Source organism: Empidonax traillii, unplaced genomic scaffold (genome assembly GCF_003031625.1).
Source record: "Empidonax traillii isolate 1590-97213 ecotype Southwest subspecies unplaced genomic scaffold, ASM303162v1 scaffold1197:size200652, whole genome shotgun sequence".
Lineage (NCBI taxonomy): Eukaryota > Metazoa > Chordata > Aves > Passeriformes > Tyrannidae > Empidonax > Empidonax traillii.
In genome coordinates, this window is record NW_020956390.1 from 77278 (window position 1) to 104388 (window position 27111).

Genomic DNA, 27111 nt, shown 5'->3' on the forward strand with positions numbered 1-27111 from the left:
CCGCCCTGAGGAGCACCAGGAACCTGTGAGGGGCTGCGGGGGTCCCCGGCTGGGATGGGTCCCTGTCCCCGCAGAACCCCTTCCCCTGCCCATGACCCCGGACGGGGCAGTGCAGCTGAGGTATCGGGGCTTCCTTCTTTACAACGGTGGTTTGTTGGACCAGCTGGTTTGCCTCCAAAGGGAGAACAGCGGGAGGCTCCTTCCCATCCCAACACGGGTCAAGGGCTGTCACTGCCCCGGCCCCGCGGCGGCAGCCGGCCCGCTTTGGGGCTAAACCCGCCCGTTTGGTGCAGGCAGCACGATCCCGGCTCCTGTGCCTTGGGATCCACGCCGGGCCCGATCCTGGCTCCGGTCCCTTGGGATCCACACCGGGCCCGATCCCGGCTCCTGTGCCTTGGGATCCACACCGGGCCCGATCCCGGCTCCGGTCCCTTGGGATCCACACCGGGCCCGATCCCGGCTCCTGTCCCCCCCGATCCAGCCCCAGACCCGACCCCAGCTCCTGTCCCGGCTCCACCCCGACCCCTCTCCCCGCTCCCGCCCCCGGTGCCGGGCCGGTCCCTCAGCCGGGGCGGGGCCGCTGCGGTGCCCGCCCAGCCCGGGGAGTTCCGCCCGCTGCCGGAAGAGCCGCTCGGCCGCGGAAGCGCCACAGGAACGGTGCCGGTACCGGGGCTGGGACAGGGATTGGGACTGGGACACCGACACCGCGGGGCCGTGTGTCGGTACCGGGGCTGGGACAGGGACCAGGGCTGGGGCTGGGATGCCCCGTGTGCCGGTGCCGGGACAGGGACACAGCTGGACCCGCGTGCCGCTGCCGGGGCTCGGGCGGCTGTGGCGGGTGCAGCGGGAGTTGGTGGCAGTGTCAGGGCACGACAGGGCCCAGGACAGAGGGACATGGCCCAGGACAGAGGGACATGGCCCAGGACAGCGGTGGCGGCAGGGCCGGGGTGAACTGGCGGTGTCTGGGACAGGGGAGAGCTGGGGGGGTTCACCTGGAGGAGAGAAGGCTCCAGGGAGACCTGAGAGCCCCTTGCAGGGCCTAAAGGGGCTCCAGGAGAGCTGGAGAGGGACTGGGGACAAGGGATGGAGGGACAGGACACAGGGAATGGCTTCCCACTGCCAGAGGGCAGGGATGGATGGGATATTGGGAAGGAAGTGTTGGCTGTGAGGGTGGGCAGGCCCTGGCACAGGTTGCCCAGAGAAGCTGTGGCTGCTCCTGGATCCCTGGAAGTGTCCAAGGCCAGGCTGGAGCAACCTTGGACAGTGGAAGGTGTCCCTGCCCAGGCACGGGATGAAACAAAATGGGCTTTAAGGTCCCTTTGCACCCAAACTATTCTATGAATCCATGACAAGACCCAGCACTGCCCTCTGCCAGCTGTGCCACAGTGGCTCCTGCAGCCCCAGCGGTGTCACCTCCCCCCGGGTGTCCCCATGTCTGTGCACCTTGAGGGAGTGCAGGACAGAGAACACCTCTGGCACTGGGAACAGAAGTGTCCCTGGCAAAAGTTGGGTTCGCTGTGTTCTTTGTCAGGGCTGTGGGGCTTTTTCACTGTGCCTGAAATCACAGGGCACAGCAGATCAATCGTGGGCTTGTAGTTCAGACCGAAGTTCTTGAGGGGGGAACAGCTTTATGAGGGTGATCAGGAATGTTCTCTGTGTTGAGGATATTCCATACTCAGATTTCTTCTGTTCTCCAGCTGAATAAGCTTTTGGCCAGGGGTCTGTCTTTTCCAAGATGTTTTTGACTTGGACTGGACATTTGGATGCCTGGCAGGCTGGCAGTGAGACACTTGGCATGTTTTTCCTCGTTGCAAACACACCCTTCTACGTGCAGTTCTCAGAGTGACTCTAGAATAAAGTCAAGTGCCAAATTAAATACATGACCAGAACTGAAAACCGGCTCGGCTTATTCTGCTGAAAAGTTTTGGGGTTGTTTTTCTTTTTTCCCAAAAGAAATTTTGTATCTTTAAAAAAACTGGAATGAAAAGTGTCCCTCTCTCGCTCAGTGTCTAAACTGTGACCGTGATCCTGAATCAGCTGTTCAGCTGTAGAGACCCTTCTCTTGTTTTAATTGATATTCTGCCCAATCAGTGTGGCTGCATTAATTGTCGATATGAGATGTGTGACCTTAGGCCTTAACAAGAACAGAACTTTTTAGTATCATTTTGCAGAACTCAATTCTAACCCCCACCTAAAGAAACTAAACACAAAATATGAAAGTTGCAGGTTATGTCTGAACTTTTTTAACATATTTTCTCTTGAGTTACTCTAATATTTGACTTCCAGCTAATTTCTGAAAGTCATTTGAAACATTTCTGAGCCCCCAAAGGCTGTGGGAGATGAAGCCACGGGTTTGGGAGCACGTGGGAATCGGCAGGGGCAGGGAGTGTTTTGTGTAGGCTCAGCCTGGGTGCCTTGTCTGGGTGAGTGCTGAGTGACTCTGCCTCACAAACACCAAAAATACTCTTTGAACAGCCCATGCAGGCTGTGTTTGGATTCCCTCTGCAGGTTGTGCTGTCAGGAGATGGACTGCAAGTGTTAAAAGGAGCTGCAAAGGCAGAGAGTTCCTCCAGCACCCACATTTAAATCTGCAGTTTCCATATTGAGCCATGTCCCCAAATGCTTCTTGTTGTCCTGGAAGGTCCCTGTGCTCTCCCAGTGAGGAACAGGGATGAAAGTACAGCACCAGGTTTCTTCTGGGATTCCCTCAGGAGTCCTGGGTGTTCCCTCAGGGCTTGGCCTTTTGGTGGGCTATCAATTACTGGGTGTAAATTGCTTTGCAGAACTGTGTTTCCAGCCACGGGGGGTGTGTGTGGGTGTGTTAGAGCCAGGCTGCAGCTTCTTTTGTTGTGCTTTTGCCTGACTGACCCTGTGCCTCCTGCGCTGCTTTTGTTTGCTGGGGACAGGACCAAGCCCTCAGGATGCCAGCACTGCCTCTGGATGAGCTCCAGCTGACAGAAAGGGATCCCAAGACAGGCAAGCTGAGAACTTTACCAGCACTGGTGAGCTCTGCTTTTCCTGAAAGGCAAACAAGGACTCTAATAAATAATTGCCTTGTACTGAGACTCAGGCAAAACCACCCCTTGGTCTGGGGTAGGATGAAATTTGATCAGCTTGCCTGTTAAATAAATCTCTTTTTTTAATGCATTCAGATAACTGAAATTTCATTTACCCACCATAAAAAAAAAAAAAAAAACCAAACCACAAACCAAAACACAACAACCAAACTTACTCTGTTCAACACCTGTGGTAAACTGTGTTTTCCCAGATCTGCTCTTCTGAGGGACAGAATTGTTAGCTGGTTGGTGATGTGACCTCTGCTGCAATGGAGATGCTCGGGGAGGTTTTGCAAGCCCTGCCTCAATTTTAGGACTGGGCTGCAGCTCTGGGATCAGTCCACTCACGATCTCCCACCCTCTGCCTTCAGTTGGATGAAATCAAAACACTGAACCCACAGTAACCCTTTTCTCCCAGAAATAAGGCCCGGAGAGAACATTCTGGGGGTGCTGCAGGAGTGGGACCATGGGTGCTGCTCCACCCTGAGCACACCCGTGGGATGAGGCAGAGCTTGGAGCTGCCGCTCGTTGTAATTGTCCTTCTGAGGTGGGAGGATCTGGGCAAAGCCTGCTCAGTAACCCTGGGAAGGGAAGTGTTTCTTTCTGTATTTGATGGTTGTGTCAGTTTGAGTTCATGGAATATTGTGCAAGAACCAGTTCAGAGGAAAAAGAGAGAGTTCAAAGGCTTGACATTAAGCTCCTGCTGTTTGTTCTGAAGGTGTGGGAGGATTGCTCTGCAAGGCTTTGGTTAATAGAAAGCAGGGAGCAACATGACAAATTCCCAAGGTCTGGAAATATTGCTGGTAAATCAAGATAGAGGGTGGGCAGGTCCTGGCACAGGTTGCCCAGAGAAGCTGTGGCTGCCCCTGGATCCCTGGAAGTGTCCAAGGCTGGGTTGGACAGGGCTTGGAGCAACCTGGGCTAGTGGAAGGTGGAACTGGATGGGCTTTAAGATCCCTTCCCAGCCACACTATTCCATGATTCCATGACCTCAAACTGTGTTAAAATGTAGCTTTGTGTTCCCTGGGATTCCCCGAGCAGTGCAGGTGGCAACTGGGCGTTCCTGTGGGCTGCTCTGGGGATTTAATTTGGTGTCTTTGCTTTCTGCAGCACCCAGAAATCAAGGCAGATCGGGGGTTCGTGCTGTACAAACCCCCTCCTGCCGTCAGGGACCCTGCTCTGCTGGAGGAGTTCCTGGAGCGAGCCAAGTTCATTGCAGATGACCTCAACTGGCTTCTGGCGTTGCCTCATGACAAATTTTGGTGCCAGGTAATCGTTGGTTGGTGGACACTGAAGGCAAAGCATGAACGTGAAGGTGCCTGTTGTAAAAACCTTGAGCTTGAAATGGTTTCCATAAAAGATTTGTTTGTGCTCGTTGTGTCACTTGGGAAGCGCCTTCATTCCAATTACTGCGCCTCAGAGTGCAAAGAAAGTATTTCCCCGTGGATTTTTCCACCGTGGATTTTAAGGGTTTGCTTGTATTTCATAGGAATCCTTTTAGCACTTTTTAAAGTGGTTTTTTGGATTGTTTTTAAACTTAACTGAGATGCTCGTGAGCTCAACCTACAAACGTGTGAGATTGCCTTGTCTTTCCTTGTGCCAGGTGATCTTTGATGAGACCCTGCAGAAGTGTTTGGACTCCTACCTGTGCCGTGCCCCCCGCAGGTTCGATGGGCTGTGGCATTGCCAGCCAGAGGTGGAAGACGTGCAGAAATCCCTCCATCGCAGCGTCTTCCTCACCTTCCTCAGGATGTCCACCCACAAGGAGTCCAAGGTGAACGCTGCTTTGCCTCCCAGGGCTGTGTAGATCGGGGGAGAAAGGGAATCAGAGACAGGAATCCTGTTTCTTCCTCGCGTGGCCGGTGGTGTTTTTATCGGTCTGATTTTCCGTGTGGAGGTGGCAACACTCAGGGCTGAAGTGTCTAAACTATGCGGTGATTCCTTAGCTGATTGCCTGCATCTCCTTCCTAAGCAATAGTCATCCGTGTGTGGTGGTGGGATAGGTCATGGTAAGAGGAGAAGGATCGAGTTGGCCTCGGTGTGGCCACATGGAACAGGTTCCTCAGACCACCAGTCCCTGCGTGTTCCCTCCCTGAGTGTCACATCATCTGTGCTCATACCTGTCTGTCCTGACCCTTCCCCAGGTTTTGGACTCCCAGTGAAATTGCTCTGAGTTCCTGTTTTCTTGGCATCATCAGGCATTGAGCCTGGAGAAGAGAAGGCTCCAGGGAGACCTGAGAGCCCCAGGGATAGATGGGAGATTGGGAAGGAACTCCTGGCTGTGAGGATGGGGAGGCCCTGGCACAGGTTGTCCAGAGAAGCTGTGGCTGCCCCTGGATCCCTGGAAGTGTCCAAGGCCAGGTTGAATGGTGTTGGAGCAGCCTGGGCTGGTGGAAGGTGTCCCTGCCCGTGGCAGGGGGTGGAATGGGATGAGCTTTAAGGTCCCTTCCCACCCAACCCATTCCATGATTCTATGATTAAAGACATACTCAGCACTAATGGTGTGAGTGCAGCTCTCATCAGGAGCTGTGGAATTTTCTCCAGGCCTTTGGGCAGGATGGATGAGGCACCTTGTGTTTCAGCAACTCCTCCCCTGATCTCCTCACTGGTCCATGCTGTGTTATTTAGGGATAAATTATTTAGGAAAGGGCTCGTGGTGAGAGCTGCAGGACTGGGACAGGAGCAGGTAGAGGGAGTGCTGGATCCAGCCACTGGCACCACTTCAGCAGAGGCACTCAACACCTCTGTGGGGTCTTTCATTCCAGGGTCTGATTAAATCTCACCTCTCCAAGAGGCAGGTGAGCATCTGAAACCATTTTATAGCTGAGTGATTTGAGGGGAATGAATGGTCTGTTGTCCCGCAGGAGTTCTGGAAACTGGACCTGTCCCTCTGTTTCGACAGGGAGAATGTGCCCTGCCTTTCACCAGAACTGAAAACATTCTCTCTCAGGGGCAAACTGGGCTTCTGGAAATCCAAAATCACCTTTCAGATGTTTGTTTCTCAGCGTCAGACCTTTCTTTCATCGAGAATTTTGGAAGAAATTCCCTCAGTGTGGCGAGTTTTTGGCACAGTGTTCAGCAGTCAGGGTACAGAGCTGCAGCTCCTGCGCCTTTTTTCGTGCTTGTTGCTGATCCTGTGATCTCTGGTGCTCGAATTCTGCTCTTTCAGGGTCCAAAAACCTCAGGCTGTGACCTGGGTGTGCTCTGTGAGTGCCAGCGAGGCTGTGCCTGTGCCTGGTCACTCACTGCTGCTCCTGAGCTGTTCTGTGCCAGCTCAGCTGTTTGTCCCCAGGCTGGGCACTCATGAACTGCAGGGGCATTTCTGGTGTAACTTTTGGGTGGATTGATTCACCTCATGGTGAAGAAATCAGTGGCAGTGACAGGCAGCTGGGAATGTGGGAGATCATCCACAGGAGCTGTTTCAAGCAGAGGTTTTTACAGGGGTCATTGTAGTGCTGGAGTTACCTCAGAGCAAGGTGTGGATTATCCTTTGAATTACTTCTGGTTTTGTTTTTTTTTTTTATTTTGTAGGATCATTTTATCACTCCCTCTGTCTTTGGAGAAATCATTTACAACAACTTCCTGTTTGACATCCCTAAGATTCTGGATCTCTGTGTGCTTTTTGGGAAAGGAAATGGCCTCCTGCTCCAGAAGATGATTGGTCAGTTAAAGCCAAGGAACAACTTGTTGCACTTATGCCTTTCCTTACTTGCATGACAAGTGGGGTTTTATACTCTGAAAATTAATTGTTCAGCAGCAACCAGAATGTATCATTTCTAGATCAGACTGTGCTTTTCTTCATTCCTGTGCACTTCATTTATGCCAAGGAAATGTCATGTCATGCCTTGCTGCCCCAAGCTGGGCTCGTGCTCTTAGGCTCGAGCCAAGGCTCAGTCCTTTCCCATGCCATTGTGAGAGGAATGTAGGGACTCTGTGAAATCCTGGAAGGGATGGGAAGGAGCAAACAACTCCTGGGCAGTGAGGGAGGAGGTTGGGAGATGGGGCACAGTCCAACTGCTCCCGTGAGCGCTGCTGTTCCCAGAGCTGGGAGCCAAGCGAAACGCTCAGCGTGAGGCAACCACTGCTCTGTGCAGGGGCAGAACTCCAATCTTCAAAGCAGGTATTGATGTATTTAGTGCCTCCAAACCACAGACACTTCAGAGTGTTGCTCAAGCTGTGCCTCTCCCTGGATTTCTCTGCGTGCCTTGGTGGCAGGGACACCCTCGGCTGAGGGTGCCAGAACCTGAGGGATGAAGATGGAGCACATTGACTTAACTTCTGTGTTTATCCTGAGCTCCCTTCACGAGGGAACTGCCTGTGATCTTTGAGATCACCTGAGCACAGCTGGAAGAGTATCCAGGCTTGGATTAAGGGAGCTCTTCTTAGCAAACACTCGCCCACTTTGAACGAAGCTCATGGGATGAAACTTTCCCCTTTGGTAGCTATTTTTGTCTCATTTCCAAGCTCACTAACAAGACAAGTGTTAGAGCTCATGTGATGCAGGCAGATTTCCAGCCAAAAAAGCTGAGATAAACCTTTGCATTTTTAATCCCTTTATCCTTTTTCTTTTTTTTTCCAGTAACTTCTACTCTAAATTCCTCTCTTGAGCCTCAGAGGTGGGAAGAAAGGCATGACAGTATAGATAGATCTCTTTGAGATGTGAAGCTTAGATTATCTGGGGTTTAAAATATTCCAAAGAAGACCTGAGTGTATGAAACCTCCTTTGAATTATGCTCTGGAGTGGCACACAATAATTCTGCACACAGGTGGCCAAGGATTTGCCCACCTGGTTCTTTCATTATGTTGTGACAATGATGGCACGAGCAGTGCTGGGGTGTAATTCATACCTTCATAAACTTCAGGTTCTTCTCAGGGTTTAAATTTTGCTGAAACTTGTCTCATAACTCTTGCCCAAGCTCTGTCCTTGCTGAAGAACTCTTAATTTTCATTGTCTGAGCAGTAATTCCCAGGAAAATAGGAGCCTCAGTGCTTGGTGAGGATTTATGGCACGGCATTACTCAGTGGAGTATTTTGTAAAGATAATGGAGCCCTAGTAATGTAATAGCAGGTGTTACTAAAGCCTCATTACCTTTAGGAAATATTCTGCAGCACATTTTCCAGTGTGTGCTGAACTGTTATCAGTAATTAAAAGTCAACTCCAGTTGTCAAATAAAGGAACTGGGGACGTTCAGTGATAGTATTTGCATTATTCATTGATCCAGCCCCTGGAGCATGAATCACCTGACACCTGGTGTGCTCTGCTCTCAGGAGCATGTTCCCAGTGCTGCATCTCCAGTGGCACTGGGAGCTGATGGAGCAGCTCTTTGGGAGCAGGGCCTGTGCTTGGGCTGGAGATTGAGCTGGGCCCGTGTCCTGTGTGGTCATGAGCTGTGTCTGGGGGTGTCCCAGGTTTGGTGTCCCAGGTCCAGTGTCCCAGGTACAACTTCCTGGTGCCGGTTTGCTCTTTGGTGTCAGTGCCTGAACTGATGGAAATGGTCTCCTTTCCCTTTTCAGAAAATATCTTCACTCAGCAGCCAAGTTACTTCGGTGACCTGGATGAGACTCTGCCCACCATCCTCCAGGTACTGCTTTCCTGCTGGGATTTCCTCTGGAACTGTGGCCAGGCTTGGAGAGTGGGAGGGAACAATTGTAGGCAGGCAGGCACTTCATAGAATCCTGGAATACCCTGAGTGGGAAGGGACCCTCAAGGATCATCAGTCCAACCCCTGGCCCTGCACAGACACTCCAACAATCCCCTCCTGTCCCTCAGAGCGTTGTCCAAACCCTCCTGCAGCTCTGGCAGCCTTGGGGCTGTGCCCACTGCCCTGGGGAGCCTGGTCAGTGCCAACCACCCTCTGGGGGAAGAACCTTTCCCTGAGATCCAACCTGAGCCTCCCTTGATTTTGCTATTGCTGCCTTTCCCTGGTTTATGTTAATGTGTCTCAGAAAGGTTTTGAGCCTTTAACTGAAACCATTACTGGGTGACTCTCCCATCACTTCCCCTCAGCTTCTGGCCTTCCCTGCAGTGAATCTCAAGGAATTTTCACTGGGCAGTTCAGGGGAAGAATTAAACTTCAATCAACAAAATAGAAACCACGAGAGCTGGTTGGACACAGTGGAGAGGGTTGGGGATGGCACTGCAGGTTCAGGAGTAAGGGAGGATCTGGTGCAAGGGATGCTCTGTGGCTGTGCAAAAGCTGACAGGAATAGCTTCCCACTGCCAGAGGGCAGGGAGAGATGGGATATTGGGATGGAATTCCTGGCTGTGAGGGTGGGGAGGCCCTGGCACAGGTTGCCCAGAGAAGCTGTGGCTGCCCCTGGATCCCTGGAAGTGTCCAAGGCCAGGTTGGAAGGGGCTTGGAGCAACCTGGGCTGGTGGAAGGTGTCCCTGCCCATGGCAGGAGCAGAACCACATGATTTTTGAGGTCCCTTCCCACTCAAACTATTCCATGATTCCACAATTCTGTATCATTTACCCCCAGACATCTATAATGTCACTTGAGTTTTTGGACACCATCACTGTTCTTTTTTTTCCATGCGTTAACAAACTGTTAGAGGTAAATCTCAGAGGGGATATCACACTTTAAAAATATCCTGGGAAACAAGAGCAAACTTCCAAATGAATTAGTGGGGAGGGCAGCAGCGATTCCATTTACCTTTTGTGCTCTGCCATATCAGAACAGTTTGCAGAAGGGTGGTTTTGGTAACCATTGCAGCTGGCAGCTCTTCCCCAGAACCTCTGTTTATCAACAGGACCCCCAAAATCTGCCCTACCAGCCTCAGGGAGGAGGACAGGGGGCTTTGGGAATAGCTCACAAACAGGAGGGGTCACAGAAACAGTCCCAAACTGCATTTGGGATGGGCAGTGACTGTTCCCAGGGGAAAGCTTGCCTTCTGTTTGTGTTAACACTGCCCTGTTCTCTTGGTTCAGGTGTTCAACAACATCTTGCACAAGTGTGGTTTGCAGTGTGAAGGAGCCTCTGCTGAGCCCCAGAAGCTGGAAGAGAAAGTCAGTGTGACTGCAGAGAACATGCCCCTGCAGGTAGGGCTGCCCCTGCCTGGACTGTGCTCCTGCAGCCTCACCAGGGAGACCTGTTCCCAAATTCTGTTTGATTCCCAGATTCTGTTCCCCAAAACTAGTGGCTCACACAGCACGTGGTTCCCCGTCGCTGTTTCACTGTCACAGGGCGTGGTGATCAAACCTTCCCACCCTGAGCTGGTTGCTTTGCCTGTGTCCATGTCACCCACATCCACTGGAAAGGATGGGGGGGGTTTGAAACTTTGGAACCTTTTCTGCTTAACCAGCTCATAAACGATGGAGCAGAATGTCTGACAGAAGTGTCCCCCTAACCCTGGCAGGGGTCAGAGTTTTTTGGTTTTTTTTTTTCCTACAGGAATGTGTGTTTAGCCACAATGTACTTTAGCTGTAGTTAATTCAGAGGGGTTTTGGGTGCTGGGGGCTGTACAAGGACAGGCCCCTGTCAGTGAGAGTGGTCTGCAAAATCTTAGTCATTCAGTTTGTGTGTGTGGGAGTTGTTTCAGCTGCCCTGGAAAAGCACCTTGCACTGGTCCAGGCTGCTGAAATCACCCCTTTGGTTCCTGTGTTTCTGTTTCCCATGCAGTGCTTCCAGCTACGTGGGGAAGGATTCCATGTGTGGAGGGTATTTTGAGGACAAAGCCACTGTCCAGAGCAGGATCTGATGAGAATCCCTGTAAATACACAGGATCTTTAATGAAAGCAAGCAGTTAGGATTGCATTATGGATCTTTGAAGGATTTAGGAGTTTGAGGGAGTTTAGGAGGCTTAAGGAGAGATGTTGCCTCTGCTCCCAGACCCTGTAACAAGTTTATAGTTTAGACTCTGCAGTCAGGAAAAGGCCTGGCCTGAGCACGCAGCGTCCCTGTTGGTGTTCCTGGGAGAACTTGCCTGGCTCTCCCCTCAGCAACTGCTCTTTCCCCCTCAGGAGCTGAAGGACATCGTGCTGTATTTATGTGACACCTGCACAACACTCTGGGCCTTCCTTGATGTGTTCCCCTTGGCTTGCCAGACCTTCCAAAAGCACGAGTTTTGTTACAGGTACGTCCCGCTCTGCGGGCAGAGTGAAGACACTGAATGTGCTGCTGTGTCCTGTCCCAGTCCCTCCCTCCTTAAAAACAGACAGATTTAATGCAGGGGCTGCTGGGTTTTACACACAGACAGCAATGCAGCAGAATAAATAAGTGGGTAGGGATGTCTGGATTTGCTGTTGTGTATTCACCTTCAGCACTGTGAGGGATCCTGGCCAGGCATCCACGAGGGCTTCGAAACCCAGCGGGACAGCACTGGGTGTGCTCTGCAGAGGGTGCTGAGGGACGACTTATGGACATAAAGATCTTCCTGCTGGAGGATCCGAGCAAGGGAAGCAGGAAGTATTTCATAGGGTTGAAAACAAGTGGTTTTGTTTGATATTATGCCCAAGTCTTATGGTAGAGAGCGTTACTGAGGTCAGGCAAAAGCTGAGTGCCTGGGAGAGGGTGACCAGGCAGCCCTGTCACAGCAGGGCTGGCAGCTCTGGAGCACAGTGGGCATGAGTCAGGATGTGCTCAAGGTCCAGACGGCACAGCCTGTCCCCACAGAGGCTGCAGGTCCTTGAGTGGCACCTTCCCACAGTGCTCCGGGTGGTTTAAGCCCCCACATCCCCTTGTAGGGTCTTGCCTTCACCACCCCTTGTTTAGGACTGAGAGAAGTGTTAATTTACTGTCCTTATTTCCCCTGTTTTGTTTGCTCAGTGTGAGCAAACATGGGTTTGCATTTCACTTTTGCTTGCAGTTGAGTTGCAGAGCTCTGAGGTCTTAGGGGGGCACAGGCTGAGTGACCTGCTCTCTGTCCTCCTCGGGTGTTGTGTCCAAGTGGGATTTTGGAAGGAGAGCAGGCTGCTGGTGGCTCTTTGGGCTGGCAAATAGCACTGCTTCCATGCCTGGGCACTCAGAGGGGAAACCTTTGGCTTTTCATTCTCCTGTTGATGTCAGAGATGTGTTGAAAGAGTCTCCATCTCTGTGCAGTGAGACAATTATTTTCATCCTCAGTATGGCCAAATGGCTGGGACTTGGGAATGTGCAGAGGAAAAGACTGATCTGTGTCCTCTGGAGCTAAACCAATCTGCTGGCACTTGCTAAGTCCTCTCCCCCACGAAAAGTATCGACCAGCTCTGCTACATTTGCCTCAAGGACACTCATTTAGCATGCCTGGCTCTTAATGAGGGAGGTAGACAGAATGTTCCTGGTGGAGTCCAGCCAGCCCTTCCTGCAGAGTGCTGGGAACCATCTCCCTGCTGGTGCAGCAGTGCTGGCTGGGATCTGGCAGGGCACCTCTCCAGGTCTCCTGGTGCCCTGTCCCTGAAGGGAAGGGTCTGTGTGCACTGCCTGGAACAGAAATTGAGCCAAACTTGCTCGGTTCCTCCCTGCCCCATCCCACTGGAACATCCTCTTGGGATGAGGGACACCTTCAGCTGAATGCCCACCTGGAGCAGAGCTGAACAGCAGGGCCAGTGAGGCTCGGTTGGAAATCGTGTCCCACTTCACGTGCAGTGCTTGGCACAGAGCACGAGGGCAGGAGGATGCTGGAGTGGGAGGGGGTGTTTTAGGGTGGACTCAAACAGGGTTAAGTTTTGGGCCCCTCACGACACTGAGGGGCTGGAGCATGTGCAGGGAAGGGAATGGAGCTGGGAAGGGGCTGGAGCAGCAGGAGCAGCTGAGGGAGCTGGGGGGCCTCAGCCTGGAGAAAAGGAGGCTCAGGGGGGACCTTCTGGCTCTGCAATCCCTGACAGGAGGGGGGAGCTGGGGGGGTTCAGGCTCTGCTCCCAGGGAACAAGGGACAGGAGGAGAGGGAATGGCCCCAAACTGTGCCAGGGAAGGTTTAGATTGGATATCAGGGATAATTCCTTCATGGAAAGGGTTGTCCAACCCTGGCACAGCTGCCCAGGGCAGGGGTGGAGTCCCCATCCCTGGAGGGTTTTAAAATCCATGTGGATGTGGCCCTTAGGGACATGGGTCAGTGGTGGCCTTGGCAGTGCTGGGGGATGGTTGGACTTGAGGATCTCAGAGGGCTTTTCCAGCCTGAGCAATCCTGTGATTCTGTGTCTGTTGGCTCTTTGCAGGTCTGTGTTGGGGATATTTTGGGGTTGGGCAGACAATTCTGATAAGTACCAGGGTGCTTCTCAAATGCATTTCTTTCCTACCTCTTCAAAGGCACCTCGATGGTTTCCTGAGTGTGATTTCCTTCCAGTGCTGCTCTTTCTCGTGCATCTTCCTGTGTTTGGGGGGAAAAAAATAACAAAATGGGTGATGCTAAGGAGTACTGCTGGTGAGGAGGGTTTAGTGAAACCAGCCACTTGATTTGTCTTTTAGCAAATGGTTTTTGGAACCTCAGCTGACAGTTAGTTACTGGTTTGTTCCTCCTTTCCACAGGTTGGCTTCCTTTTATGAACTGGCAATTCCTGAGCTGGAATCTGCTATCAAGAAGAGGCGTTATGAGGATAACAGGTGAGAATGACTGCAAGGATTGGCCTTGGCTTTTCGGAGAGGCTTCCCAAGGCTGAGTTAAAAATTCACTTCATGCTGCTTTACCCACCCCTGGGGAGTCTTTCTGTCCCTTTTTTATGCTGCCTCGAAGAGCTCTGAAGAGATGGCACTTGTAATTCCAAATTTTCCTGGGCAGTGGGGTGACTAATCATTTGTTTGAGTGCTGTGTAAGAAGGAATTTGGTGGGAGGTACATTCAGATTGGAACCAAGTGTGAGAACAGGGATGATGTGTCTGTGCACAGCTGGGTCTCACGGGAAGGCACAGGCTGTGCTGGTACTCTGGGGGTATCCTGTGTGGAGCTCTCAGGACAGCTGGGGGGTTGAGAGGAGCTTTGTTTAGAGCGTGGATTTTCCTTAATGGCTGTGAACTGGCTCCAGTCTCTGGTCTTTGCAGCCAGGAAATGATTCTGCTAATGAAATCCCTCTTTTAGAAGGTTAACTCTGGCATGAAGGTGTGTTACAGATTCTTGTGCTGCCACCAACAGTGTCTTTTGCTCTCTCTGAAGCGTTTTTGCTGATTTGTGGAGGAGGATTTCGCATTCCAGGAAGAAGATGATAGAAGCTTTTCACATCCTGATAAACCAAATCTGTCTACAGCCCATCTTGGAGAGCAGGTATTGGCTCTGTGCTCTGTGCTCCTCGCCGGGTATTTGATTGCTGAGGGAGGGGGAACTCATTTACAAATTTATTGGAGAAAATGAGCAGATACTGCTATTTGTCTCGGGGCTGTAGCCAAAGTCTTGGCTGAGATCAGAATTCTCTTGTCCTGTGTATCAGGAATGTTCCAGATGAAGCTGTTTGGTCCAGAATCTCTGTGGTGAGCTGTGGGCCAAGGAGCTTTCGAACCTCAGTTTATGCAAATTCTAATTGTGTGTGTAGACACCTTGGCTGAGACCCCACAGAAGTGGTGCAGAGTTAGAGATCACTGAAAACACTCATTTTAAACCTGGGTATTTATCTAGTTCTGCCTTTATCTAGTTCTTCCCCACTCCTGTTGGGAAAATGGTTAACTGATAGCCCTGAGTAATCTCAAAAGGAAGGCAAGTATAAACTATCCCAATTTTAAAGCAGAGAAAAGAAGTGAAATGACCCAAAATGGTACCCTGGGGACAGAGCCAAGAACCTGAATCCCAACTGCCAGGCCAGTGCTCCCTTGGGCTGGCCTCTCTTCACCTGTGCTGCTGGAGCTGGTGGAGGTTGCTGGGCTCTGGGGCTCTTGCTCTGCTTGGATGTTTCCCCTGCTTTGATAGCAGTGGAACTGCCCCAGATGAGCAGTTTCTCTGTGGAATACATGGAATCACAGAATATCCTGAGCTGGAAGCGATCCACTGAGCCCAGCTCCTGGCCCTGCATGGGACACCCCCGGGAATCACACCACGATTCCTTATGGGATTGGATTTGCTTCCTGCACTTCATCTGTGACCTGGGCTTTATCCCTCAGTCTGTCTGTGCTGTAAATCCAATCCTTCAAGGAGCAGCAGCAGTCTTGCCTTTCCTCTGCTTCCCTGGGATTGGCTTTCAGTACCCACTGGAATACTGAGAGTATCAATGAACCAGAACATGTTCAGATCCCTCAGCTGTGAGGACTACAAATACTTCAGAGGAATTAAGGGGAATGGCTCTAAGCTCAAAGAGGGCAGGGTTAGATGGGATTTTGGGAAGGAATCCTCCCCTGGGAGGGTGAGGAGGCCCTGGCACAGGTTGCCCAGAGAAGCTGTGGCTGCCCCTGGATCCCTGGAAGTGTCCAAGGCCGGGCTGGAGCAGCCTGGGCTGGTGGGAGGTGTCCCTGCCCGTGGCAGGGGGTGGGCTGGGGAGGTTTGGGCACTGTGGCCAGGGGTGCAGTGGGAGTTTGCTGGGCACAGGTGAGCACACACCTCCTGGGAGGCTCACTGGTGTCATCCCAAGGCATGTAACAAAGGCACAATTACAAAGGCACTACACACCCTTGTCTGCTCACTGCAAGTCTGAGGCATCAAACTTTGTAAAGCCTGTCTTGTAATTCTGACTGTGATACAGCTTTAGGTGTAGCTGCCTGAAGTGTTTGCTGAAGCCATAAGAGGGATTTGTTTCCATTTCACCCTTTGCTCCCATGAAAGCCACAAAGTGGCCTTGAAGTTGTTTTTAAATGGGGTTTTGCCTTGGTGTGTGAATGTGACTCGTTTGGCTGGTGAGGCAGAACGTGGAGCTTGTGCAGTGGGGCAGCCTTAGCTCTGAGTGTTTACCCTGTTGTGTTTCCTGCAGCTGTGAGAATATTCAGCCATTTATTGAGGAGTTTCTACAGATCTTCACCTCAGTGCTTCAGGAGAGGAGGTGAGTCTGGCTGGGAAGGAGCCTGAGGGGGAGGCACCTCCTTCCTCTCCCATCCCTTACCCCAGGATTGCCTGAGACAGCGTTACGAGGCTTTGGGGAGTTAGAAATCATTCCGAGTAGCTGGGAGAGCTGCAGTGAGAGGGTTTCAGCCTGCAGCACCAGACCTCCTGGTAAAGGTGAGGAGGATGCTGCATGACACTGAGGAATGTTATTCCTCACTCTCTTTAATCCAGGCTCTCCAAGAGGAGAGTAGCAATTTAGCCATTAGCTCCCTTGACAACTTAGGCTGTTATTAGTGACCTGTGCTTTCCAGCTGGGGTGACCACGCCAGGAGGATGTTAAACACTAATGCTGGACATGCAAAAGAAGTGGCAGAACTGGGAATTCCATCTCATCCTCCTGGCTGTGCTGGCATTCTGGGCACGTTCACACCATAAACCACATCTCCCTGTCATGCAGCACCGGGTTAACAGCCCCTCACTCTGAGGGCGTTCGGAGGGCCTGGGGGGAGCGTTGCTGCAGTGTAGTGGGAGCAGAATCAGGCCTGGCAGGAATCCAGGACTGGGTGAGAGGTTCTGTGCATTCCTACCTGAGCTCTGAGGCAGTCAGGGAGGCACAGCAGGGGTGGGAGTGGTAATTAATCGAGTTCAGCTGATTAAAGTTGCATTTTCAGATTTCTCCGTGACTACGACGAGCTGTTTCCCGTTGAGGACGATGTCAGTCTGCTCCAGCAGGCATCCTCCACGCTGTATCCTCTGCTCCCACCTTGGGGGTTGGATTCCCTCACGCCAGGGACATTTCCTCTGTTGCTGCCTCTGGTTAAGCTGCAGTGGGTGCTGGAAAGTTTTCCCTTAAGAAAAGAAAGAGGAGGGGCAGTTGTTTCCCAGAGAAGCTGCTCCATCCCTGGAAGTGTCCAAGGCCAGTTCTGAGCAACCGTGGCAGGGGGTGGGATGGGATGAGCTTTAAGGTCCCTCCCAGCCCAAATCATTCCACGGGTGTTGATGGAGGCACAGGCTTGGGAGCCACTGACAGGCACAGTTACTCCAGGGTGTTCTCTGAACAGGCACATCCAGGAATGTCCTTAACTCTGCTCTCAGAGACGAGACCAGGACAGCCTATATCCTCCAGGCAGTGGAAAGTGCCTGGGAAGGGGTGGACAGGAAAAAAGGACAAGCTGTTAAAGATGCAGCAGCACCAGCAGCATCTGATGGAGCATCAGCAACAGTGGAGAGCTGTGCTGAGGATGGGGAGGATGCAGGGGCTGCCTGTGCCCTGGAGGATGAGGTGGGTACAGCTTGGGGGTGGGGCAGGGCTCTGCTCTTCCTGCCCTTCATTCTTTGTGGAGACAGGCTTGGTTTGCTTGGTTTTGGTGACAAAATGAGATTTACTGTCATTCCTGACCTTCCCTGGATCTCAGAGCAGCTCCACACGCCTTGGGAAATGAGAATGGAATCCCCACCTGAATCCCGCTTTATCTCTCAGCAAATTGCTTGGAACTCCCGTGGCTGGGGATTATTCAGATACTCTGCCTCACCCCTGCAGTTCATGTGCATATTTTAAATGCACAGCTCTGAGGAAGGGATTCTCCAGAGCGTCCTTGCTGGCCTGGGGACTGACAAAAGCAGTTGTGTGTTCAGATGAAAACGCCTGATTTCTCTTCTTTTGACTCCAGCCTTGGCCTTCTTTGTGTTTAAAGCTCTGATAGCCCAGACTGCTGCTCTCCCTTTGATTCCTTGCTCTCCTGCCTGCCCTCAGCTGCTGTCCCTGCCCAGTAACCCCCAGTTTGGTACCCGCAGTGTGCTGGGGCGGCGGCCGCGCCCGTGGCCCGCGTGTCCGGCGTGGAGCTGGACTCCCTCATCTCCCAAGTGAAGGACCTGCTGCCTGACCTCGGGGAGGGCTTCATCCTGGCCTGCCTGGAGGAGTATGGATACAGCACAGAGCAGGTGATCAACAACATCCTGGAAGATAAGCTGGTGCCTCACTTGGACAAGCTGGACCGAAGGATGCCAAGGTGTGGCCCAACCCGCGGTTGGTTGTTCAGCGTTTACCACTGTTCTCACTGAGGGCTCAGCACCTGCAGAGCTCTGAGAGGGTGCATGTGTGTATTTTTGGGCTGTATAACTGCACTGAGAGCTTCTCCTTGTCGCCTGCCAAGGAGCAGAACGTTCTCTGCTCAGTGTTTGAGTGGGGCAGGTTCTGGGCTGGGATTTGTGACAGGGACAAAACGCCTCGTACGTGAAATGCTCAAATAAGCACCATTAAAATTCCATCCCTGGGACACTGGGCTGGGCAATAGAACATGTTGCCTTCGAAAGTTATTTATCTGCAGAGTTTGGGGTCGTAGGTGTGGAAATTCCAGGTGTCCTGCAGGGAGGAGTGTCTTCAGAGGGGCTCATTCAGCTGCAGTTCACCCTGCAGGGTCAGACGTGGTTATTTAACAGGCTGCTGATCTGTGAGGGAAGTTGGACCAGGCAGAAGTTGGACATGGGAATTCAGACCCATTTTTATGTGTCCTCTGAGAAACTTGCCAGGCTTGTCCTGCTTGCCTGTGTTGTACAAGGGGTTTAGAGCTGGTGGCAGGATTGAGTTGCTGGAGTCTGCCTGCAGCTGTGAGTGTGTTTTTGTGCTGCACCAGCAGTTCCTGACGGGGTGTCAGGATGTGAATGTGCTGTTTGTTCACATTTCATGGAGGAGTGGGCAGACTGTCTCGCTGTTGCGTTAAAGGGAAGCATCTTTATCAGAAAACTATGGCAAAAAAATCCTAGTTTTTCAACAGGCTCGGTGCTCCCGAGTCAGATCTGCTGACTTTGGCACAACGGGTGCTGGGGGGGCTTAAGGAAGGGTTGGTTTTTCTGCAAAGCCAGCAGTTAAATGAGATAGAGCTGGATTTTTTTTTTTCTCCCCTCTGCCTTTTTCGTCTTGAAACAAAGCTGTTGGTTCAATAGGAAATGTCCAATTCTGATCCCTGCTGATTTACAGGTGAGCACAGCAGCGTTTGCAGCTGCCCAGCTGAGCTCACTGCACACCAAAATCAATGGCAAAGAACAGCCTCTTGTCTTAGAAGTTGAACAAACGTAAACCTGGAGCCGTGAGAAAGATTTAAGAAGGAACCACGGGGAGATAAATGCCTTGCAATCAGCAGCAGCAAATTATTGGAATTTTTTCCAGCGTGTAATTCATCATACTTAGTGTTTGTCTCTACTGAGTCAGTGTGGAGAGCAGGCAGTCTGTTGAATATTCCGTGGTGCTGCAGGCTTTGAGTGGCTCTGAAAGGAGCAGGAGAGTTCCCTTTTGGCTTTCTGGGAGTTGCTTTAGTTTCCCCACAAGGGGAAGGTTTGGAAGCTGCCTTGGAGCTCAGACTAGAGCTGTGAGGTGAAGGGGTGGCCCAGAGCCACGGGGAGGGTCTTGGTGTGCTCTTGATGACTTTGGCAAAGGAGAAACCAGGGGCTTAGGGAGGAGAGGATTTGGTCGTCCTCACTTCACCTTTGTTTTTGTCCTCTGTCCCCTTGTTTTTCCTAACAGGCAGCTGAAGCCAGACCCCACTCCCCTGGTCACCTCTCGCTGTAATGTCTTCCAGAATGATGAGTTTGATGTTTTCAGCAGGGACTCTGTGGATGTGTCTCGGATACAGAAAGGCAAGAGGTGAGTGTCCTGTCCCTGCTCATTAACTCTGCCTGTCAGGGGGAATAAATACCCGTGAACCTGCACATTTATATCTCCCACAAACCACCTGCAGCAGCGTGTTGGCAGGGGGTGAGGCTCTATCAAAACTATTTCCCACCTGTCTGTCTGCAAAAGGAAAGTGAAATATGAGGGAGGGGGTGTTGGATTCAGGTGGTGCTTTTCCTAATTGGCTTTGCTGTGTCTGCTGCTGGAGGTGGCTCTGCCAAGCTCATTTGTAATGGCAGGCTCTTGTTCCTTGGGCTTAATGTTGAACTTGTGCTGAACAACAAAACCTTGAAAAGGACCATCCCTGAGCCTGGGATTGTGACTCAGAGCTGAGAATAAATAATGATCTGGTTTAGAGCCAAGAGAAGCTTCAATATCCATCTACTTCAAAATCTGATAACACTGAGTGCCTCAGACACCTTGTGTTGCTCCTGCTGCCGTGAGCTCCCTGCACAAGGGCGTCTGGAGTCATGGAATAGTTTGGGTTGGAAGGGACTTTTAAAGGTCACTCAGTCCAGTCTCCCTGCAATGGGCAGGGATTTCTATAAAACCCCACCAGTTTTTGTTTTCTGCCCAGTTTGGTGTGTGCCACACTCCCTGCAGATTTAGGTGCTGGCTCCCCTGGATAGGAACTCTGCCCCTGGAAGATGGTTCCCTTGTTTCAGATTCTTTTTAGTCATATCACAGAATCCCAGAATGGTTTGGGTTGGAAAGGACCTTAAAGCCCATCTTGTTCCACCTTCCAGTACACTCTAAACACTATCTGTAACCAGCCAAGTGTGATCTCTCTGTTGGGATGTATTTACACACAAGACAACTAAAAATCTGGCTGGAGTTTGAGCCCCATGGCCACGAGAGCTCCCAGTTAAGGTTTGGGTTGCAAAGCTGCACCAACCTCTCAGGAGGAAACCACTTTTGTCCCAAGTCCAGCTTCTCAGGGCGGTGCCACTGTGCTGATCCTGGTTTGGCTGGGCAGGAAGGGCATTTCTTTTCTCTCTGGCCAAGCCTTTTGACACGTGCCATAGGTGAGAATTCCCAGACCTCACCTTTCTCCCCCTGGTGTTGCCTCGCTCCGTGCGGGCAGGTGCCCTGTGCGCAGCTGTGTCGATTTATCCCTGTCTCCCAAAGCCTTGCACAGGTGAGCTGGGTTATCCCTGTCTCCCAGAGCCTGGGCTGGGTCCTCCCTGTCTCCCAAAGCCTGGCACAGCTGGGCAGCTGCTGCTGGACAAGGCCCCAGAGCCCCGGGTTCAGCCCAGAGCACGCAGGGGCTGGAATAACCTGCTCGGAGCTCCCTCTGCAGATCACTTGGAGAGCTCTGGGAGCTGTGAATGATCCCTGGGCTGGGCTGTGGCACTGCCCTCCAGCTGTGTGGGAGGCTGAGCCCTCTCTGCAGTGGCACCATCACTCCTTGAGAAGTTCTCATCTCTCCTGCTGTAGTTAAGGGACCTCTTGGGTTTGCCCACTCACTGCTGCTCTTCTGGTGTCTTTTGGCCTCCCTCAGGCTGTGTCTTCGTTTCAGAACAGTTTTTACACTGAGAACTCTCTGCAGGACCCCAGACACGTTGTTTCTGGTCTGAGTGGTTTGAAATGTGGATGTAACCAGCTGTGATGAGCACTGTACCCCCTCCACCCAAAGCTGACCACTCAAAGGATAAGCTGTGGTACCTGGCTCTCCAGGATTTAACACTCAGCACTCCAGAAATACCAAGAGTGTCTTTTCAGCCCTAAAAATCCCCCTTCCTCAGTGCTTCTTCCACCAGCAAGAAGCCTGATGTTTTACCCAAGTGTTGCAGTATCAGGGCTCTCCAAGCTTAGTCTGAGATCTGCTTTGGATTGGAATTGTATCAATATTTAATTCTTTCTCTTTCTTTCCTTCTCCTTCATGCCTTTTTGCTCACCAAATCTCTCATGTTCAGCCTGTTGCTGAGCATGCTGTCACTGGAAGGGCCAGAGCAGGCTGGGTGCTGCTGCACTGGCCACTGGGAGCAGTTTGGGGCAGGGTCTGTCCTTGTGAAGGGAAAGGAGCCTGAGGAAATGAATGTACCAGCCCAGACTCTGCTGATCCTGAAAAGGGATCCCACTTGTCTGTGCCTGTCCAGCCTTGGTTGTTTCAGCTGACTCTGTCTCCTAAGTCAGAGCATGTCCTGAGCACCAATGGGGCCAGAGGAGCTGTCCCACTGTTCCTCCTGGGATTGGTGCCATTTCACACAGCTCTGCAGTCACCAGACCAGCTGGGCAGGAAGCAATTACCCAGTGCTGAATGCCCAGGGAGATGTTATCCCAGGGATGCCAGCCTGGGGATGTGTGAACTCACTGCATGCTTGGCAGGGCATTGTGCAGCTGAATGCAGGCCTGGAACGGTGAGTCATGGGAGAGAGGGAACCACATGGAGCTGCAAACTTCCTTTGTTTGGAGATTCTGAATGGAAATCAGGCTGCTTGGATCCCCCCCCACTGCCTAGAGCTGTGTCACCTCAGTCTGTCCCCTCCTGAATCACTGCCACTGCCCTGGACAGGTTCTTTCTCTGCTTATATCCACTGGTGCCTGTTCCTCCTGGACTCTGAGGGCTGCAGGTTGTCCTGGGAATGCTGGACAGTGGAATCCCTTGTTGTTGTTCTGTAAATATGTACTTGTCTGGTCTGAAGAACAGGACCTCAGAGCTTGTGCAGCTCGAGACACTCCGTGCCTGCTTTTCAATACCTCTGATTCCTGCTCTTCCCTTCTCCAAAATGACTATCATTCACTTGCCTTCTAAATTTAAAACTCAAGGTCCTTGCAGTGCTCTGAGAGGTTGGATCACAGTCACTGGATTGCTCTTTGCCTCGTTCGCTGTGTTGACTCTCATCCTCACTCACGGCTCGTGGCTCTCCCGGTGCTCCTTGGCCACATTTCAGCTGGAGTAGGATTGGATTTGGCCTCCTGGGAAAGCTTCCTGTCTGTCTCAAAGGGTGGTGGTGGTGGCCTCCAGTTCCTGCTCTGATCTGCTGGGGGATCTCCCCGGGGCTTCTATTTAAGAGTGACTTTGTTCCAAGCCAGGTGGGGATGGTTTTAGTGGCCAAAGAGGCCTCGGACAAATGACCTCACCAGGCCCACTCCCTCCAGATTTGGGCCCCCCAGTACAGGAAGGACCTGGACCTGCTGGAGCAAGTCCAGAGGAGATTGATTGGAGGAGTGGAGCAGCTCTGAGAGAACTGGGGTCGTGTAGTCTGGGGAAGAGAAGGCTCCAAGGTGACCTAGTTGTGGCCTTCCAGGACCTGAAGGGAGCTACAAGAAAGATGGAGAGGGAATATTTAGAGGAGCATGGAGTGCCAGGACAAATGGGAATGGGCTCAAACTGACAGAGTAGATGTAGATGGGATATTGGGAAGGAATCCTTCCCTGTGAGGGTGGGCAGGCCCTGGCCCAGGTTGCCCAGAGAAGCTGTGGCTGCCCCTGGATCCCTGGAAGTGTCCAAGGCCAGGTTGGACGGGGCTTGGAGCAACCTGGGCTGGTGGAAGGTGTCCCTGCCCATGGCAGGAGGTGGGATGGGATGGGTCATTCCATGACTCTGTAAGTCAGCAGGGAAACAGGGGGGTTTAAGGAGTTCATGTGGCCTTGGAGAAGAGACTTGGGCTGCTTCATCTTCCACTAAAAGAGGTAAAAGCACCTTGTAGGGAAGGTTGTGACACCCTGCCTTTGTCTGTCCCTGTTCTGTGGTGCAGGAGGGAGAAGGACACGACCAGGAGCCTGGTGAACGACAAGAGCCTGGTGCAGGAGCAGAGGGACAGGTACAGCCAGTACAGGGTGGTGGTGGAGGAGCTGCCCCTGGGCCCGGGGCAGGCCCAGCCCTACGGGGACTACGAGGACGAGTACGACGACACCTACGACGGCAACCAAGTGGGGGCCAACGATGCTGACTCGGACGATGAGCTGATCAGCAGGAGGTGGGTGGGGAAGGGGAGCTTGGTGGGAACTGTGTGGGCTTGTGTGGATCCCACAAACCTGGCCTCCACTCAGCCATTGCCTCAACTCAGCAGCAAAATCCAAGAGGAGAATTTGCCATTGTGTTGAAACTTCTGCCCATAGAACCCCCCCTGCAACAGGGAAAAATGGGCCAGTTTGGACAGTCAGTGCAGCTGGGCGATGTAAAATGAGTGGGTAGCAAGGGAAAACTTCAAAAGTTGGGAGATTGTACAACTGGACTTTTGCCTGTGACATCTCCAAGTGCTGACAGGTGGAATTCAGACCCTCACTGTCAAAAGGACTGGCAGCTGCAGACAATCAGCTTTTAGGAAGCGAAGGGTTAGTTTGGGGTGGAGGCTGAAGAATATTTGGTTTAGAAATGCGAGCTGGGGTAGAAAACACGTGGTTTAAAAGCTGCTTTAACACTTATCTGAAAGCAGCCTTTTGAATTCTGTGTTAGGAAGATGTCACTGTTCTTAACCTTAAACTAAAATGAAGCTTTGGGCTTCCTTTGTCCCTCTTCTTCCCTCCTAAAGTGTGGTGAGAGTTCCATTTAAATCCTTTTTGTGGTTTGCCTGTTAGTGTGACACCCAGGTCTTTTCCCCTGTTTCAGGTGCTCACTCTCCCCAGGAACAATTAGTGGATGTTTCTGCTTAAAACTGGATCTGTGGGTTTGAAATAACAAAGGCTTTTCTGGTTTTACATTTATTTCTTTGACAGTGGAATGGTGGGTCTGAATTCCAGTAGAATTTAAACACACACACACACACATATATATATTTTAAAGAATAAAAGGCATGTGGTAAATTCTGCCTCCACCCCCAGGCCTTTACCCTGCCTGTCCAGGATGATTCATAAATCCTGTTGGATTTCTGCAAGGATTTCCCCCCTGTGTAAAACAGGGGCACAGGAATGAAATTTGGGCTCCATGGATAACCCCTGACCACTCATAGAGGGTTTGGAGCACAACACTTGCTGAGCATTAATGTTTCTGTCTGGGTTTGGGGGCTCCTGACTGGGGAGATAAAGCTTAACAAAGGATATTCCTTACTAAAGCCCCCTTTCCCAAAGGAAGCAGTTGTTTGCTTGGAGAAATTCCTTGTGAGCTTTGAGGTTTTCCCTGACCTGTTCCTTTTTCTTTTTTTTTTTTTTTTTTTAACTATTATTATTTTGAGTGACACCTTCATAGTGAACATTCCCCGGTGAAGAATGTGTTCATTAATTACCCTTAGCAATGTGTCATTAGCTCCTGAGTTTCCTTCCTTTTTCTTTTCTTTTCTTCAGAAGAAGTCCATGAAATTTGTAGAATTTCATTATTTAAAGGTGTGATGCAAACCAGGAAGGCTCAGGGAAGTGCTGGTGGCTGCAGTGTGTTCGTTGCTGACTGTTTCTGTGTTTGTTCTCAGGCCATTCACAATTCCTCAGGTCTTGAGACCTAAGGGACAGGAGGAGGGACAGGAGGAGGAGGAAGAGGATGAAGAGGAGGAGGAGGAGGAAGCTGAAAAGGAAAGAACAAAGGTGACCCTGACTTACCCTATTTCTTCCCTGCAGGGCGATGGGGAGCAGATTTTGGAGTGACTCTTCCAGCTGAAAGGAGTAGGAGGAGCTGCTGGGCTGTGACACGTCCCCCTGGACAGCTCAGCTGCTTCCCGGGACAACCAGGCTGGGCAGTGACATTTGCTCCGTGGAGAGCTTTAACCTGCTCTGTCCCACGGGCAGGCAGTGCCAGCAGAGCCCCCCGAGGGTCCCTGGGGCTCTGTGACGTGGGTGTGGGGAGGGGCCTCATGTGCCAGGCCTTGTTCAGAGTCCTCGACACGATTCCCGCAGGGATAACGGACCAGCATTAACTGTTCCCAGCAGAATCCCCTCCTGCTCTGGGATTTTGCAGGGGTTGCTGAGTTTCCTGACCTCTTCCCTCCCTTCTTTGCAGGACCACTTTGTGCAGGACCCGGCTGTGCTGCGGGAGAGGGCCGAGGCCAGGCGCCAGGCGTTCCTGGCCAGGAAGGGGTGAGCGAGGATCAGGCTCTGGGGGGAATGAATCCCTGGCCCTGCAGTTGGCAGGTGCTTTGCTGCTGACTGCAATGGCTGAGGGTGTTCCTGCTCCCGACATTCCTCTACATCAGGGTCACCACCACCGTGGTGTGAATTTCCCCACCCACCTTCTGCTTCACTGCTGGTTGTTCTATCCCGTTGAATGGGTTGGCTTGTCATGGAGCTGTGGAATGGTTTGGGTGGGAAGGAGCCTTAAAGCTCACCTCGTTGCTCTGTGCCCTTTCCAGCCTGGCCTTGGACACTTCCAGGGATCCAGGGGCAGCCACAGCTTCTCTGGGCAACCTGGGCCAGGCCCTGCCCACCCTCACAGCCAGCAATTCCTTCCCAATATCCCATCTGTCCCTGCCCTCTGGCACTGGGAAGCCATTCCCTGTGTCCTGTCATTGCAGGCCCTTTATCACAAGCAGCAGAACCCTTTGCTAGGCAGGATCGTGGAGAGCAGAGCTCCCAGAGCTCCAACAGCTCCTGCAGGGGTTTTGGGGCAGTTTAAGGGCTGTTTGCAGCTGATGGGCTCAGTGTGTCGAAGGGCACAGTTGTTGTGTGGCTGATGCTGATCCTGGACTCCTGTGGATCGCTGGGATGAGCCAAGGCCCCGAGGGCTGAACTCCTCACCCCCTGGGTGTTTTGGGGGTGTGGGATTCTGTCCCCAGCTGTGCTGTGGGCTCACTGTGATGTCCTTCTGTGTGTCCTGCAGGTACAAGCACGACAGCTCTGCCGTTGTTGGGAATGCCAAGGGCCACGGGCAGAACCGGGAGACGGTGCAGGAGCGCAGGAAGAAGGAGGCCAACAAGAGCACCAGGGCCAACCACAACCGGCGGGCCATGGCCGACAGGAAGCGGAGCAAAGGCATGATCCCTTCCTGAGGGACTCCTGGCACCATCCCCAGCCTCCTGCTCGGCATTCCCTGCGCTCAGGGGGCTGGATGTCGTGGTTCAGCACCTGGCACTTCAGCTCGCGTGGAACGGCGTTCCCTGTGGGAGCTCTGCCTTTCCTGGGAAGGAGCAGGCCCTGAGTGTCTTCACTCGTGTGTGCTGGTGGCTGCACCCAATACACAGGACAGGCTGCACCAGCCCCTCCTTCCCTTTTGTACCATTTATAATCCGCAGAGTTTTATTTTCGTACTGATCCCTGCACCTTCCCTACCATTCCCAGGGGCTCCATGGCCTGCCTGGGACTCTGGGACAGCCCCCACTGAAATGCCTTATCCTGAACTGGAATCATAGAATATCCCAAGGAAGGGACCCACAAGGACCATCCAGTCCAACCCCTGGCCCTGCACAGCCCCATCCCCAAGAGTCCCCCCCTGTGCCCCAGAGGATCATCCAAACCCTCCTGCAGCTCTGGCAGCCTTGGGGCTGTGCCCACTGCCCTGGGGAGCCTGGTCAGTGCCAACCACCCTCTGGGGGAAGAACCTTGCCCTGAGATCCACCCTGAGCCTGCCCTGGCACAGCTCCATGCTGGCAGGGAACTGCTCTGGCTGTTCCCACTGCTGACAGACCCCCAGGAGTCGAGGTAAGACCTT

At 52.3% G+C, this 27111-nt stretch overlaps 1 protein-coding gene across 3 annotated transcripts; it reads left to right on the plus strand.

Annotated features, from left to right (window-relative positions):
• Positions 1-26685, plus strand: ASCC2 (activating signal cointegrator 1 complex subunit 2). 3 transcript variants are annotated; one of them, XM_027905720.1, is made up of 19 exons: positions 1-146; positions 2907-3002; positions 4167-4325; positions 4660-4830; positions 6588-6717; positions 8571-8638; positions 9988-10098; positions 11020-11132; positions 13502-13576; positions 14123-14230; positions 15858-15926; positions 16600-16674; positions 17024-17210; positions 17723-17937; positions 19449-19568; positions 23297-23518; positions 24944-25055; positions 25468-25544; positions 26284-26685. In XM_027905720.1, the coding sequence occupies exons 2-19, from the start codon at positions 2922-2924 to the stop codon at positions 26450-26452; spliced, it is 2262 nt and encodes a 753-aa protein (XP_027761521.1). In that variant the 5' UTR covers positions 1-146; positions 2907-2921; the 3' UTR covers positions 26453-26685. The 3 variants fall into 3 exon arrangements, with proteins under 3 accessions (XP_027761521.1, XP_027761520.1, XP_027761519.1); XM_027905719.1 differs by lacking the exon at positions 1-146 and adding an exon at positions 583-663; XM_027905718.1 differs by lacking the exon at positions 1-146 and adding an exon at positions 851-947.
• Positions 26686-27111: the final 426 nt, after the last annotated feature.

Bases quoted from the DNA above. Each gene is read 5' to 3' on its own strand.
- ASCC2 (XM_027905718.1), top strand. From the start codon at position 915: ATGGCCCAGGACAGCGGTGGCGGCAGGGCCGGG. The intron at 11,133-13,501 runs GTACGTCCCGCT...TCCTTTCCACAG, and splicing joins AAGCACGAGTTTTGTTACAG to GTTGGCTTCCTTTTATGAAC. The intron at 17,938-19,448 runs GTGTGGCCCAAC...TTTTCCTAACAG, and splicing joins CTGGACCGAAGGATGCCAAG to GCAGCTGAAGCCAGACCCCA.